The 17,381-nt window shown below is 42.3% G+C and overlaps 1 protein-coding gene and 1 long non-coding RNA gene across 47 annotated transcripts in view; one reads left to right on the top strand and one right to left on the bottom strand.

Moving 5' to 3' along the window:
• LOC310852412 overlaps positions 1–13,966 on the top strand; it is a 28,573-nt gene extending 14,607 nt beyond the window's left edge. The window contains exon 2 of the long non-coding RNA XR_014568095.1: positions 13,570–13,966. This is a non-coding gene — a long non-coding RNA (uncharacterized lncRNA). The remainder of the gene's footprint in view (positions 1–13,569) is intronic.
• TNS1 (tensin 1) overlaps positions 5,486–17,381 on the bottom strand; it is a 330,451-nt gene continuing 318,555 nt past the window's right edge. For all 46 annotated transcript variants that reach the window (XM_083727739.1, XM_083727772.1, XM_083727782.1 and 43 more), the window contains 4 exons: positions 16,402–16,570; positions 15,921–15,989; positions 14,235–14,267; positions 5,486–12,190 (listed from right to left, as the gene is read on the bottom strand). In XM_083727739.1, coding sequence (XP_083583865.1) covers positions 12,046–12,190; positions 14,235–14,267; positions 15,921–15,989; positions 16,402–16,570 — 416 coding nt within the window. In that variant the 3' untranslated portion in view covers positions 5,486–12,045. The remainder of the gene's footprint in view (positions 12,191–14,234; positions 14,268–15,920; positions 15,990–16,401; positions 16,571–17,381) is intronic.

Genomic DNA, 17,381 nt, shown 5'->3' with positions numbered 1-17,381 from the left:
AGCTTCAGCTTGGGTTCAAATAAGGCACTTGCTTCAGAAAATCCCTTGATTTAGAACTGTTGAAGTGACCCAATCAAACATTGAGGATGATAATGGTTAATGTTTGGAATTTCACTCAAAGGACTCCTATTGAAAAGAGATCTGCCAACTTTGGTTCTCTCTGTTTCTCATTTTTCCAATATTAAATTCAGTTCTCCATATTTCTGCAGCAATTTGCTTAAAAAAAAACAACTCATGAAAAGGATTGAGCAGTTTAATGTGAATTTCTCCTAATAAACACATTTATGTATGAAGTTTTGACACATATACAGTACCACATCTTTGCAAGCAATCCCCCCCTAATATAATGCAATGGAAACATTGGTTGGTGACCTGCATTGCAAAATTCAGAAAAGTGTGAATTTTGAAGTAGGGCTGTGTTTCAGTTCTCCTATTGTTTTAGAAAGAGCAAATTTAATAGACCCACCTTTAAATGAAAACTGAGCTGAATTTCTTCCCTGTCTGTAGCTCCAGTCCTCCCTGCCAACATGTCCAGGTCCCAAAGGGGGAAAGTTTGGGATCTAGGACAGGGTAGCAGGTAGCAGCTTCAACAGCTGTTGTTTCATGGATAAGAGGGGAACACTTAAGGTGCTTGCAGCTTATTGGCACTATCCCAACAGGGGCTTCGTGGGTTGAAACACAATTCTCATCAGCCCCAACTGAAGCTGCAAGCATTGTTCTCCAAATCTCAGCCTTCACTTTTCTGTACATTGTTGTACAGTCATACCTTGTTTTGCGACTGGGGTCCATTCTGGAGCCCCAGTCGCTAGCCGAAAAGGATGCAGGGCAAAGTGCTGTGCTCACACGTGTGGAGCAGTTTGTGCTTCTGTGCATGTGCAAGCGGCAAACCCGGAAGTAACCCGTTCTGTTACTTCCAGGTTTGCCGTGGACGTTTGCTGGAATGGACGCTAGACAAGGTGGACGTTTGCAGAGGTATTACTGTATTTCATTAACATGTATTCATTTATGCCCCAAACTAATTTGAAGTAGTCCCAGTAACCAAGCTGATGTACTGTGTATGCAGTCCTGGCAGTTAAGTATGAGTATGTAGGATGGGCAGCAGAACTAGGCTGCAGTAAATTAACAGATACTTTGATGTGCAGTAGGACTCGCAACCACCTACCCACTCCCCCAAAAAAGGATGGAAAAGAAATCCTCCATCTTGAGAGAGAGTGGAGTCATATGGCATGAATGACCCAGAGCAGTCAAAATGCAAAGTACAAATGCCTGCAATTTCTATGCAAAACAAGCTGTTGGGCAGCAATATAAACCAGAAGCCCGGGAGGAATGTTGAAAAGGAAATAAGGCATTTGCTCCCTAGCAAAAACATTGCATTGTTTTACTGGTTTAGCAAAGAGACATCTCCTTAGATTTACGATATATATTCTCTCTCTCTCTCTTTCTGGCAGTCAAATCACACTGGACATATGGGCCCACCCATGTCCATGTTAATGCTTAATGTCAGAGATATTTGAGGGAAATCAGACTTCCTAGCTTGCTGTGGTCCATTGGCTAATTCTCTGACATGTTGAGATTGTGAAGTGGTTGTACATGAAAGCTCTGAACCAGTAAAATCATGGCTGAAATTTTGCCTCACCTATACAGCCATGAGTTTGTGGTAAGCCAGTGATCTCTGATACAGAGGCCATGATCATATTGATCTTCATAGAATCATAGAATCAAAGAGTTGGAAGAGACCACAAGGGCCATCGAGTCCAACCCCCTGCCAAGCAGGAAACACCATCAGAGCACTCCTGACATATGGTTGTCAAGCCTCCACTTAAAGACCTCCAAAGAAGGAGACTCCACCACACTCCTTGGCAGCAAATTCCTTAAAGGGCAATTGTGAAGATTACAGAGAAAGCAAGAAAGTTAAACCCTTGAAAAAGAATAGAGGCCTGGAGTTGAAGGTGTTTGTTTTGTTCTTTCTGTGTCACTTCATTGCACTTGTAACTCACCCAGAAAAAGAACAGACACAGATTTTGTTTGGGTATTCTGAGGCTGCATACACAAAACGCATTTAAAGTACATTTTAAAGCACATCCTCCCCACTCCAAAAGAAAAAAAGAAAAAGAATCCTGGGAATCCATACAATCCAAAGAATCCATACAGTGTTGATAGAGGATCTCTGTTGCTTACAAACAAGATTTCCCTAAAATATATCTTTTTATTCTCAAGTTATTGTAACAAATGCATGAACTGAGAGAGGGATCATTAACAGAGCATTTAAGGGTCTGAAGAGAAGCTGTAAAACTTGATCTCTGAAGAGCTGGCACCTAGGAGTGGTGCCTAAAGTGTCTGGTTGGCATTTGATATAAAAATTAATGTTACTTGTTTTAGGACCCACTTTCTTTCCTCGGAAGAAAAGACAGCCAGGAACTTTGATTTGATTAGTCTCAGAATATGAACAAATATATGGCAGAAGTAGGGAACCTGAGGCCCTCTGGATGTCATTGGACTCCAGCTCCCATGGGTCCAAGCCATCATGGCCAATTGTTAGGGCTGATGGGAGCTGTAGTTCTGTAACATCCAGAGGGCTCAGGTTCTCCATCTGATTTATGGAAATGGTCACATTAGAAAATAACCCTTAGGCATGACATATACAACTGTCTGCAATTGGGAAACAGAATATCCTGCATTTCTCTCCACTGTACCCCAGTGCTCCATAGCTTGTGATTCACCTTACCCTACACTCTGATATCATACCCTCCAACATCCCGCAGAGGAAAATCTGGATGCACGTCTTTCAGGGCCGTGCTCTCGTGGAAGTCAGGTGACTCGTCCAAGAGCATGCCCCACCCCCAATAGAGCATCTTTTTAGGCTGTGCTCTTGTGGGAGTCAAAACAGGAGATCCCAGGATCCAATCAGAAGCCAGAGTGGCTTCTGTAATTCTGGGATGTCCCGCTCAAAGTGGGACAATTGACAGGTATGTGATATTATTGTGCTGTATATTTCCCATGCTTCACTTTGTTGGTTGTTGACGATGTCAGGGATTGTGTAGCAGGAGGAGGATATAGGATAAGCTGAAGAACATGCTGCAGAGGGGAAGAGCCTCACAGATTGTTTGCCATTATTGGCACGGTCCCATGTTTCCTGTTGCTTATAGTTTTGGCTTTTCCCAGGCTGAACAGAAATTACAATATGTAATCTTGCTGAATATCATGGCTTAACATGACTGAAGATCTTGGGCTTTGTGTGTTATTCCAAAGAGTACTTGGCAAGAGTTTGTTGATGGTAAACATTTATTGCGTTATGTGCTTCACATACTAAGTAATTTATTATTAAGTCACTGATAACAGCAAGCAACTGAAAAGTATGTCTGTCAGTCATCTGGTTGCAGATGTCACTCAGAAATACCTACGTTCCAAAGCACCTTGTCTCTGTTAGAAAGAAAGATGGAAAGAGAATTGATATGGTGGACATGAAAGGAGAAGTGCTTACCCAGTACATTAAGCTCCTTCAGATGAGTTTTTTATTCGCCATTCCAATTTGCTTGCACAAAGTGTGCACAATGGTGGTGATATCTGGTCTTTACAGTGCATTCATTCTTTTTTGTTCATGGGGCAGATGCTTGCAGGGTGTTTGTATGTCTTTCCTTAGTGAGTTGTTCAACCCACACTTATCAATGCATTTCCCCATCACTTCCCAAATTGCAAAAGGTCCATTTTTTATTTTTCAAAAGGCTTTAATCCACTTCAATTGTGCAAAACTAAGTCCTTGCATGTACCTGAACCCCTCTTGCAAAATACAGACACCCTGGAGGCACTCAGATATTGTTTTAAAAAGAAAGATCCCATTTTCTAAAGAACAGAGCATAAGAATCCCACCCACTCAACCTGTGGCAAAGAGTTCATTTGATGTGATATATCTAGCATGGCACAAGTGAGAGTGACTTCCCCACTTTCTGCCCCAGTGTTACTTTCCAGTGTGACAGAACAGGAAAAATAAAGCCGATTCTATGTTCCTATACAGATTTTTATCAGCTCCCCCTCTCATTCCATCTTGTCCCCAGCTCCTATTTCTTCCTCATCTCTTCACCCTTTCCTTCATCTAACTTTCCTCTTAGACCCCTTGTTCTTTTCTCTGCTACTTCCTAGGGATTTTCCTACTTGGATTTCCACTATTGCTTCTCACCAAGACCACTCCACCCCCTTTTTGTAAGGGTCTTTGTGCAGCTTTACTCTGGCAACTTTACATTCCCTTCACAGCAATGGCACTGCTTTTTCAAATATTGAGAAAGCGTCCTCTCAACAGTATTTATAATGTATGTGACTGTTCTGTGACATAACAGCAACTTAACCAATAGCAGCAGGAAGGTGATTACAGTAAAAGACTGCCAGTTATTAGCATATGATAACCAGAAAGATGCCAGGGACATGGGTGGTGCTGTGGTCTAAACCACTGAGCCTCTTGGGCTTGCCAAACAGAAGGTCGGCGGTTCGAATCCATGCAATGGGGTGAGGGCTCATTGCTCTCTCGGCCTGTAATGCAAGATGAGCGCCACAACCCCAGAGTCGTCTGCAACTAGACTTAACTGTCAGGGGTCCTTTACCTTTATAATCATATAGATAGATAGATTCCCCCATTTCTGTATCATACCCAATGCCTAATGTGGTGCAACCTTCTTTATGCATTTGCATGCATTGGGAATTCTAGAAAAACCACTGCAGGGTGAAGAAAAGGATTCTGTGGACACAGTGACCCTTGTGTCCTCCCAAACAAGTACATGCAAGGTGCTCCACAAGAAAGCCCCTCCTGCTCTCTGGCCCAACTTTTTGTTGCAGAGGCTGGGCTGCTGTAGGACAGGTCCATATTTACATAAACATATGCTTAGGTGAAGGGACGCAGGTGGCGCTGTGGGTTACAGCCTCAGCGCCTAGGACTTGCCGATCAAAAGGTCGGAGGTTCGAATCCCTGCGGCGGGGTGCGCTCCCGCTGCTCGGTCCCAGCGCCTGCCAACCTAGCAGTTCGAAAGCACCTCCGGGTGCAAGTAGATAAATAGGGACCGCTTACCAGCGGGAAGGTAAACGGCGTTTCCATGTGCGGCTCTGGCTCGCCAGAGCAACGATGTCACGCTGGCCACGTGACCCGGAAGTGTCTCCGGACAGCGCTGGCCCCTGGCGTCTTGAGTGAGATGGGCGCACAACCCCAGAGTCTGTCAAGACTGGCCCGTACGGGCAGGGGTACCTTTACCTTTTATGCTTAGGTGATAATGAGTGGAAACTGCTACTGGTCGTTGTGCAGTCATTTCAGTTTTTCTTCAAAATTCTCCATGGGTTTTTTGGCAAAAGGGACAAGCAAGAATAGCTACATTCACCTCAAATTTCTCTTTGGGTGAAATTCAGGAGCAACTCTAGGGACCATTTTCTATTATTCTTTTGCAGCGTGCAAACTCTTCGGTGTGAGAGTGCAAGGGAGCAAGAGTGAATACAGCCACCATCATGATTTCCCTGTGCAAAAAGTAGAGAGTCTTTATTCCTTTGCTCCCTTAAAGTTTTGAGATACAATTCCAGCAATCCAGACACCAAGCTGGGCATTTTCAAGCAACAGTATATTTCATATAATTGATTTTGTTTAAAATCTTATCATTTATAAAGCCATACAAGGAACTGCAATGAGTCAAGATAGCTGTACAAAGGGAAAGGAAAGCTTAGTTGTGCATGGTCCATTCACACGTGAACCATGGGTGATGCAGAGGCGTCTCTTAGAGAAGTGACTAAAGGTATGGGCACAAAGATACAAAATATAAAGGATAATTCTGTCTGTATAAATACATAAAAAGGGAGTTAATTCTGGCATGTGGCTTGTTTCCCTTCCCAATTACTCCTCTTTGTGTAGGCATTTGCATGTTTGGTGTGTACTTTAAAAATGGGAGGGGATGCAAGAAGAAACAAAAAGTTGCTTTAAAAGGTCATTAATACTGATAAAGGGTGTTGTAACAACATTAACCATGGTAGTCATAAAACAGCAAATAGTCTGAACTGCAATTTTAAAGTCTGGATCTCCCTGCTTCTAGCAGCTGCAACCCTATAACCATTGTCTATAAGCTCTATTGTCTTCAATGGAATTGAATTCTGCATAGAACTGCCCTCTTAACTTCAGAGTAGATGTCACTGACTTGAATGGGATGTACTTCCTAGTAAACACTGTTAGATTTGGACCATTTGGCTTTAAATCTGAAACTGATTTTGGAGCTATGCCACTCATCTCCTGTAGACCTACTTAAAAAAATGGGAACTGACTACTGGAGATCAATGGGCGTGCTCCAGAGTTGAGTAATTTTATGCTGCTCTTTGAAAAAGTACCTACTTGCAACAGAAACCAGCATCCCAATCCTAAACCCATCACTTGTAGGACCACATGATTGTAATGGGGCACTTCCAAGGAATATGGTTAGGAGTAAAATGTCTTCTTTTTGTGGGGCTCAATAATCCGGTGTTGTTTTAGGAGTCTGTTGCTTTTATTAATAACCCTATACATGCTGCTTTTCTTTAGCCCCAAATTCAGGTATATATTGGATGGCATTGGCTAATGATTTATTTGGAGAACCACACGAGCTTTGTGGCTATGCTGCCAGGTTGCCATTACGGGGCACTGGGTGAATGAGGGGCCATGTTGAACAAGGGTTTGTTTGTTTTTAATGTGGGTGAGAATGCTGATGAGAGTGCTGTACAAATACTATGATGACAAATTATGGAACAACTTCTAAAAATGGGTGGAAGCTTTATAAGGGGGCTGCAATAGGAGATGTTAGTCTTCATTGCCTTAGTATGACAGAAGCTATTATGTCCATGTATAAACCTGGGAGTTTATTCCTCACAAAGTGATGGTTTTATCCCTTTTAATTTTTAACTGAACTTCTTGGCTTAATCAGAACAGACTCAACTTGAATAACGTGTTCTGAGTCATCCACAAACAGATTAATAAATTGACGGTTGCCAGAATATAGTAATATATTGGGCCTGTGGCCTTTAAATGTTTCTCCAATACATCCAGTTCCAATTACTGAGTACAGGCCATTGGTTTCTTTTGGGTATTGGTCTAGTATGGTCCTTATGACTCTGGCCTTATGACTTTCTTATACTACAAGAAAGATTTAGCAAAACTACAATGCTAGCTCAATGCCCCATGTAGAGTAGCAGTGCAGCCGTTTGCCATAATGCAGAGATATATTAGGTCATTAATCCTCACAGCTATATTGAGCTGGATGTCAAATAATATTTGTTGCTGCAAAATATTAAACATCTTTGTCCATTGTATGTCAGCTACATAGAGACAAAAAGAGACAGTACTGCCTCTAATGCTGTTTACTTTAAATTTCTTTCACAGGCATTGGGAAGGGATTACTTATTTAAAAATGATTACTTATTTGAAGTTGTATTTAAAGCAAGCAACTGCAGGAGCTTTAGGGATAAATTTGGGGTTTTTATAACATTTAAGGAACTGGACATGAGCGTATATGAATGGCTTTGCTCCTGTTCTCTTCTACATCTTACTTTGGCTGTTTCACTGCTCAGTAACCTTCCTCAAATCTCAAGTTATATATCAAATTAGTTATCACCACCCAGCTGGTGGAAGGGTGATTTAAGTTTCACAAATTTGCTAGAGAAAAACATAATGAACAAAAGTCACTAGTAAACACGATTTTAAAACAAAGAAAGAAAAACTAAAGAGTGGAAAAGAGGCACATTCAAGAAATGTACAGCCAACAGGAAGAGGAAAGTGCATTTCAGACAGGTATCTTTGGCAAGATTATGCAGTTCTTTTTGTACGGAGGAGGGTGTTTGTGTGCATGTGTATAAAATATAACACCTTCTATTGAAAGGGTAGAGTTATTACTACATTGCATACATTGGGGGGGAGGGATTACATTAGACATCAGTCCCAGGCATTGGAAATGAGTTGGTGAGTTTCAGATGGAATTATCTTCTCTTGTGCTCTTTAAAAGACATTCAATAAATGGCACAAGTTTTTTTCGGGGATTGCAGCAGCTCCTCCAGCACTTGGAGTTTGGCAGAAAGCAACTAAACCAGGTTAGAACAGGGACTCGCTCTCTCCAGTGCCACAAACAGCCTCCTTAAGCCTATGAAGAAACTGTGGCTGAGGCAAATGAACACCAACAAACCAACCCAAGGATGACTCACCTAGTAAGCAGGTCACTTACATCCTGGGCAAGTGGCTGGGTGCGGGGAGATCAATGGATAAAGAACATGGCAGACGCAAATAGCCCCACAAGGCAGAGAAGGAGACAATCTGTTGCCTCTGTAGCTGTGACAGTATTTCGAAAATTGGTTGCCTTCTCCTCCTCACATATGCCAGGATGTTCCTTCCTGGGTTGGCACTGGCAGTCCATAAAAATGGACCAGAGGTTTCCATCGAGATTGGTCTCCTTTTGATCCCTGCACTATGGTTCTTAGCACAAATGGAGAGGCACACTGCAAGTTGAGGGGAAGGAAGGAAGGGCAGATAAAAATCATACTCCACTAACCCAATCAAGATATACACAGAAATTATTGGGTTTGGGGGAACTCTCATTTCTTCTAGCAACTTCTTGTGCCTCTTTGTGCTCTTTTTCACAAGCACTTGGTTAGCTCCGGATCGAGAGCCACCCTGGAGGAGCTGGGGACCTGATCTATGGAAAAACTGTGGTTGATAAATACAACAGTTACTCCTAAAATGCAGCTTTTGTCTTGAATGCAAGCTGGAAAAGCAACAAGTTACATAATGTGATTAGCTATGCCTTTTAAAATAAAGCCATAGTCAGCAAGTATGGCCCAAACACATAGGGATCTTTAAACTTTCCATCTTCAGCTAGTGAGTTAGTAAAGGAGCAGTGAGCAGGTCATGGCTGGAAGCAGGTATTCTGACATGCGTGTGCTCGCCATGATGATATATATGTGACCACAGAAGCCTTATATCAAGGTCACTTCCTTTGAATGGCAAAACAATAATGAACCATAAAGTTTCAATACCGCTCTCTGTGGCAAGACAGCAAATGATGAAGGGGAAGGGTGAGATTGCAAATTTTAATTTTTTGAAAGCAGTGAAAAAATGAAGTCTGAAAAATAGACTTTCAAAAAATATATATATTTATAATATTTATATATATATCTATAGACACAGTGTTTCTCTAATTGGTTAATGGCAGGGTGAGACAGTTGCAGGTGAGGGAGGGGGAATCATCTTGCTTGAATTTTGCAGAAGGAGGAAATATTTGTAACCTAGAAGAGAATAAGCTATCGCAGTCTCTGGCATCCCATCTGGATGCGGGTGGGGCAGAGCCTGGACGATGACACCAATAACTGATGCTCCCACTCCATCCAAGGAACCATCTCAACAACAGTCCTTGGATGCAAAACTCATGCTTTATACAGTATCCAGAAATAAGTCTCTCTTCACACACTTTCACACATACGCACACCTCTAACCTTTGCGTCACTCAGCAACGAAGTACAAAATTTATACATGCTCACTTGCTCATTTCTAAAAATGAGGAGGTGGGGATGAGAAAGGCTGTATTGTTGCACTGCCCTGTGGCATGATATCAAAATACATTGCTCTTATGGGGCTGGGGTGGAGAGGGATGGACATCTTTTGAAATCTTGCCCATGTCAATAATACTAACCAAATAAGCACTTTGTACTAAGTTATACATACAAGAGTCTATAACATGGACAGGGAGGAGGGGGGAATGTAGGAAGATGAAAATATCAGAGGAGGTAAAAGACAGATAAAAGCAATATGGCAAAAATAAATACTTTTTGTGTAAATTTCACTTTAAATTTTTTTGATTAGCTTACATTATTTCGTCAGTATATTTCATACATACATACATACATACATATATATATATTATATCAAGGCAATGAGAGAGCCACACTCTCTAGGGGAATTTAGGTGACTGCATGACTTGGAGTTTGTATTTTTACTTTTTAGTGAATGTTGCATGGCTTCATGCTGAAGTGCTTCATCAACACACAGCCTGTCCCTAAAGATCTTCCCCTGCTAATTCAGGAACCCAGATGGCATTTTAGGGGAACAGACTTTTCATCCATTGTTTTAAATGGGAGGTCTCAGCCCAACCCAACCCACACTGTGTGTTATGAGTCCTGTTGCGTGTTATCAACAGAGGAGGGTGTGAAGTGCTTACTTCCCATGCTCCTTATCTGTTGATTCAAGTTGTTGTCATGCATGCTAGTCTCTTCATAAGTCTTTGACCAATCCCCGTTGGACCAGCTGACACAGCAAACCAAAAGTGACTTGCTTTCAGCAGGGCCTTGACTCTAGTCTAAGTAGAGGTTGAAGAATTCACAATAAACCCATAGGATTTGACACATGGGAACATCTCTTTGTCCATTCAGCACAAGTGTTCATGTCTGGGATTTGCCAGTGCAGATGATGTGAGAACCCTACACAACAGAAGGATACTTCCACAACAAAGCAGACGTCTCCTGACAAGTCAACCTTTCCTTGACAAAGATACCCAGAGCCATTAGTTAATAGGCAGCACTTCTGCAGGCCCCCCATTAGGAGTGGCAGAAGTCATGCTAGTAAAAAGACTAATTTGTGATGTTGGCAGAAAAATACATAGTTCCTTCATGGCTGCTGCTACATTACCACCTCATTCACTGTGAAAATGGATATGTAGCGGCTCTGCACAAAAAAGATGTGCAAGGTAGAAACTGCCTCCCTTTCCACAACAAATGTCAGTTGAGGACAACACTGCCAAGTGTCAACTAGTGTGTCGATGCAAGATCTGATGCCTCCAGAAGCAAACACAAAGCCTGAAGAGGCAAAATAATGAATTTTGCTACATATTAATTGTTGCGCTCAAATGGATACAGATTAATCAACTATGGCTGTGCTTAAGCCAAAGCTCACACCAAGTTGGCTCTCCTTACATCATTATTCCTAGTGGCTTCAAAACAAGATCCCCCTCTCCCCATTACTGGACCATTCATCTTGTCTTCGCACAGTTGAATAATTTCCATGCAAGATACAAAATGACGTGCATGCCTACCGAGAAGGGGTAAGCCTGGACAGGAAAGGAATGGCATTCCCAAACTGCTGGTATTTAATTTTTTAGGGGCAAGGGGATCATGGGACAGATTCCCTGTTCAAATGACCAACCATGGGTCTCATTGCATAGAAACCAGAAGATATAATTATGATGTGGCTAGCATGCTCCTTAAACTTAGCTAGGGGAATACTCCCTGCAACTCTGGTATACAAATTATGTGTGCACATGCACTGTGCACATGTATGAGGTGTGGACTTCCTGCCTCTGTAGTAGATCAGGCGCTACTGCTCATGAGGCTTCTCCAGCTGGAGTAATGGAGGCCAATGTTCCTAGAGGAGGAGGAGAATGCAGGGGTCAACCGTTCTGAATAACTATCACATCATTCAGCAAAGTCATGATCTTAACACTGCAGATTTCCACAGATATGTATTGCAACAGGTGCACACTACACAAATGCGCACACACAGGCACACGCACACACGCTCCATACATTCAGCAGTTGAAGAGTTGGGAGCAATTACTTTCAGAAATGGGTACCAATGATTGCTTGTTCGGCATGTCTCTCAATGTGATTCCTGCAGCTCACGTATTCATGATTTTTTAAAAGTTTGCCTTATTTTCTAAACAAGCAACTACTATATAGTCCTACCCCACAAAGGTAAATAAGATCCGTGCTTTGGCCTGTGGGGCTGAATTCTCTGATTTCATGCTGATCCAAAAAGCCAAAATTGTCTCCACCTCTTGAACTTGGCAGGGAAAGGCGACGATGTCGGTTCCTTGGTTTCTACTATGTACGTACGTTTGCTTGGTTTGGGCTTTTCAGCAATTCAGACCTTCCCCCACTCTCCCTCTCTCCCCCCGCCCCCTAAAATTGGTTCACTTCCCTCTTTTGCAACGCACTTCCTCGCACTCCTTCTCGGAACAACTCCAAGTCCTTCTTCAAAATTCAAGGGCAAGAAGCCCCCTTCAGGGGGAAGGCATCGGTTCATCTCTTCTGAGAGGAGCCGAGCATGACCCTGGAGACAAAGTTGACAATGGCGGCAGCTGGTTGGTCGGGGTCCAGCTCAGCAAAGAGGTGGCAGACGTTGTCTGTTGTACTGCCTTGTTTCCTGGCCACAAAGCCAAAGAGTCTGCAGAGATGACAAAGAAAAGAATGGGAGGCGAGGGAGAGAGAGAAAGGTGTAAGCTAGGGCAGACATGAATAACCACAGCTATTTGTGGAGCAGAGATTGCATACTAGTGTTATCAGATAAGCTATATAAATATTCAATCTTCTACCAGTGGAACTTGAGACATGTATCACATGGAATTGGAGGTGGGGAGGTGTGGCCTTTGGAGAAAGGATGTGGATTTCAATTGGTGTAGCTCCATTATCTCAGTAAGAACAATATGTTTTGGGTTTGTTTGTTTGTTTGTTTTCAATTTTAACTTTCAAAAGGAAAGTTATAAATACTAGATGAAACAAAATGGAACAAAATGTGATCCTCCTCCTGTCATTTCTAATTAGAGAAAGAAAAATCCAGACAGCTGGAGATTCTAATAAAAACACCCCTTGCTACAGACAGTACCTAAAATTAGTGGGGCCCATAAGCCCCCAGAGCTCGCTCCAAGCTACTCAGCTAGAGGCAGTATCAGGAGGAGAACGGAAAACACGACCAGAGAGAGGAAGTAGCTCAAATTGGTCACACAGCTTGGCTTTTAATAGGATTTTTCTCCCCTAGTAGAAGTAAAAGGATCATATTCAATAAATCTCTCATTATGTATGGGCTAGTATCACATCTATAGTACAAAACTCTCCATTGTTTATTGGATAAAATTATTACTCTGATTGCATTTTTCTACTGCATTTTTCAGTCCTTTTTCTTTTGCTAAACAAAAAGGCAAAACTTGGGAGGTTAGAAAAAAAGAAGTTTTTGCATTTGAGTTTGGGATGGCAAGAGTCTTTTTCAGACTCTTGTTCTGTCTCCTGCCCTTCACCCCCTTTGGGATCATGTGAAATGTGACCTCAACATGAAGTACTGAACTCTCCAGTGTGAGTTTAGATAAGCTAGACACAGGCAACAGTCCCTAAGTGAGTTGGACATTGGTAGGATAGACTGTCATCACTGCTTCTGGTTACAGACTGCCATATGCTGAGGAACATTAAACTGAGGAACTGAAGTCAGGGTTGTTTCTGTGGTACCAGTTGATGGAGCCATTCATGCAATGCTAAGCATGGTTTTGACAGCACTGATAACAGATTGAAAGCAAATCTGTCTGAATCAAGGGGCACTCCCCACTCCCTGAAACAGATGGATGCACCAACTGAGTGGGAAATGGACATGTGCAGATGTATGCAGCTGGCTGCTGCATATAACTTTTCAACCAGGTCTGGGGTTTTTTTTGGGGGGGGGGATACAACCAGACATTCTCAAATATTATTTAAACACGTTCTCTGTTTTATTTTTAAAGTAACATTTCCCAGTGTAAATGAAGTGGAAGTTGACATGTTTGTATTTCATTTCCTTAGGTAAACACTTGAAAAAATCCACGGAACTTCAAGACTTCTTGCGCAACAAAGAATTCAACCAAGATGGTTTCTCTCAAGATTTCCTCAAAGACTTTAAGAACCTTGTGCTATGTTCCCTGATGGTTGTCTGGAGAAGTCAAAGATGACTTGGTATGGCAGTGGCATACCCCTCCTTTGGGAATCAAGGGCCATGTGGGCTGGTGTGTATTATCTGTGCTATTTTCGTGGCTAAGAATGGGCTTTGCTGTTTATTCAGAAATGTAGCGGGCATGTCTATAATGAGATGTGGAAACTGGAGTCATGACACTTCATGGGAACGATGGGAAAACTCAACACTTGCATAACGTAAAAGCCAAGCTGGCCCCTTTGCCTAAAATAAAAACATTTTCTGGAAACAGATTTGGCCTATTACATCTCTCTTGGTCTGATGATTTCTGCTTTAAAGCCTTTTGGACCTCAAAGTTAGGACCAATATGGAAGTTCAGACCAACTCTCCATCTGATCACTCCTCTCAGTTATGTGAACCACTTTGATCCAAGATAAATTAGGCCAAAGAACCATTCATACATGTCTGTAAGCTTTGGAGAATCTAGCCACTATCAGAAGGGCCTCTGTCCTTTGTAATGGTCTAACACTGAACCTGAAGTTGAAAAAACAAGACTTACTTTGCAGCACCACCACTGTCTGACTTAGTCCACCTGAGGAAATAAGAACAGCCTTTGGTTAATTTTCACCAGGGCAGGAATCCACAATAATTCTAAGGTCCAACCTGTACAGTGGAGTAATTAAAGTGGGGTATGGGGGTAGGGAAGACTGGTAAAGTAACACTTTGACTGAATTGGTGTCTAATCACTTGACCCCTTTCTTCCCTGTTTAAAGTAACAAATAAGTACAGCCAAGAAAGGGGCGTGGGCTCCATCTACCTCCTACTATTATGAGAAACCCCTCTTCCTTATCCCCTTCTTCTGAGAAACGGTCTGTTGCCAGAATATATTAAGATCTTCAAAAGTGTTGAAATTATGAGCTGTTGGGGAAATGTCTCTCAAATACAAGCTGCTCCAGTGCCTCCAGTGCTGCTCCAGTGCCTCCACTATTGAACAGCTTTCATAAACAACAATGGGCTATGGTGTGATTTTTGCAGGCCCTTCTAGTCAGTCTTCTGGAATCTCATGTCAAAATATTTATGCCAATCAAAGCCCCTGAAACTAGCAGGGATATGATATAGCTAAATGGTACAGCATCTGCTTCAGATGCAAAAGATCTCAAGTCCAATCCCTGGCATCCCAGGTAGGGGTGGGAATGTCCCCTGTCTGAAGCCCTGGATAGCAGTTGCCAGGCAGCATAGACAATCCTGGCCTAGTTGGACCAATAGTTGGACTGGGTATAAAGCAGCTTTCTGTGTTCCCATGATGCTTCCCTACTGTCTAAAGCAAATGGTTCACTGAAGTTCAGTTTGTCACCTTTGCTCCTCACGTAGTTCCTTATAAAGGATAATCAAGTGTGTGAGGCACCTAGAAATCTCACCTACTATTGACAATTTCCTGTGTTTTGGAAATTAAGGAAGTCCACCTTGCTGCAGTGTCACAGAAGAACAGAAGTTTAATTACATAGATTTCTGCTCTCAGTGAGTACAGCACGAGACTCTTACTCTCAGGGTCATGGGTTTAAAAGATTCCTGCATTGCAGGGGGTTGGACTGGATGACCCTCATGGTCCCTTCCAACTCTACAATTATAGAATTCTATGTGGAAAATGGAGTCTGCAAGAACTTTGGATTTTCTGAGAAGCAAAGGAAGGGAATGAAGGGTTCTGCCATCTCCTATATTTCGCTTTGTTCAGCTATGGTTTAGTGCTCCTTAAATAGGTTCTTTGTCTGATATAAATTAGGAGTTCCTTTATGGATATGATCCTGTTCTGTGAAACTGCCTGTTAAGATATGCAAACCAGGCACTGTTCAAGGTACAGTCACATGCAGAGGTGACAGGGCTTTTTTCTTTTTCTTTAGTGATACTCAGCTGGTGCCTATCCTGTTAGATTTTCAGAGCCAGGCTCTTGAACTTTAATGGATGGTGTATTTTACTCTTGCCTTCTCTGGTTTATTGCTCTTTTCACTGTTTATTTTTATTTTTAAAAAATACTGCCCAAATGTTGAGTTTTAGCTGCTGCTTATTAGGCACCTTGCAAGCTTACACTGGAAAGCAACAGTAAAAGTCTTTAAATAAATAAATAACGTGGGATAGAAAACAGAAAGTCATTTTCCCCACCCCATCTTTGCTATGATATATCTGCCTATGAGTACTTTTTTGATTTGAGTCTCTTTAATCACAATAAAAAGAAAACCCTGCCACTTACTTTCTCTCCTGTGGGTCCACATCACAGAAGGTGACACTGATGATGGGGTAATGTCGTCTGAAGAACAGCCTGAAACAGAAATATGAACATGAGTAAGTGACATAGTTAAAAGAAATGATAGTGGATGAATGCTTCTGGGCCCATCCATACAAATGGCCAAACAACCCCAAGGTAATCAGTACCATCCTATTACATGAGCTCTGCATCAGTCATTTACAAGGCTAATGGAACCCTGGCCAGCAGGGATGTATTAAATGCAAAAATATCCTGAGCTTTACTTGATGCCTACTAGCCAATTATGACAAAACAGAAGTTTGAAATGGGGTATTATACCAGTGCCACTGCTGAGGGCCTTATTTATGAAGCAGAGAGTAACTTGGGGAACTTCTCACTAACACAACCAGATAATGGGTGTGAAAAAACAGTCTTCATTTTGAAGCCCACAAATCATTCTGAGTCCCAGACCATATTTGGCTCTTACTTCCTCTGGTTGTCTGTTAAGGTGATTCCTTGCGTTGAGACTTTGAAGTGGACAATAGTAGCAGATGGTGGGGTGTCAGCGGCCAGCGTCTCCGTGATAGCTTTGGCAATGGCCTGTGGCCCTGTTAGTGATTCCATCTCCACCGAGTTGATAAAGAGCACATTGCAGGCTGGAGGGGGAAAAAACAGTGGCACACACATTCAGTGGGATGGCACAATGCAGGATACACAAAGGCTAAAGCAGGCTCGATCCTGCTGCCGCCTGGACTATAATGAGGATAACTTGTCTTTGCAGTTTATTTGCTGCCTGCTCATAAGAGCTTTCCCCAATGACTGTGGACTATGCTAGGGAATGTGGATCTGTATATGACGGACTTTTTGCAAGAAGTCAAACAAGTTTACCATTTCAGGAATCGGAGAGCCTAGAGTCTGTCGCTCCCAGTGGCAGAAATCACAATCAAAAGTTGAGAAGTGATTAAGCTACATCAATATGAAGTATAATTCCCCCAATTTATGCAATATCCAAGTGCAGTTTATCTCAGAAGCTGCAAAGTTGCACATAGACCAGTTTAAGCAGCCTAGCTGTGTGCAGGGTTGCACCTAATCAACTTTATCTGCACACTCCAGCAATCCCCCCATTTGCCACTTTCAAATGCCATGGACCAATTGTTCAATTACAACCTTCGCTGATGACTGGCAAATTGCTGGCTGTGGCTGGTGGGAACTGAAGTTTGACAAGATCTGGAGACCCATGGTTTAGCCAAGCCTACCATGAACCCTTCCATTGCCTACAATCTTTATTCCAGTTCCTTATCTTGCTGGGACCACTGTAATCTTGGAAAGAAATAAGCTAGTCAGAGCTTTTCTCCTGATGGCTAATTTCCACGCAAGGCTTCCACTGGTCAAAATGAGCCGATAATATCAACACTGTGTGCACTAACACAATCTTCTAATAACACTAGGGACAATTGCTTTGTTTTC

This window comes from Podarcis gaigeae (assembly GCF_964106915.1).
Source record: "Podarcis gaigeae genome assembly, chromosome: 1".
NCBI lineage: Eukaryota > Metazoa > Chordata > Lepidosauria > Squamata > Lacertidae > Podarcis > Podarcis gaigeae.
This window is presented reverse-complemented; position numbering and strand designations above follow the sequence as displayed.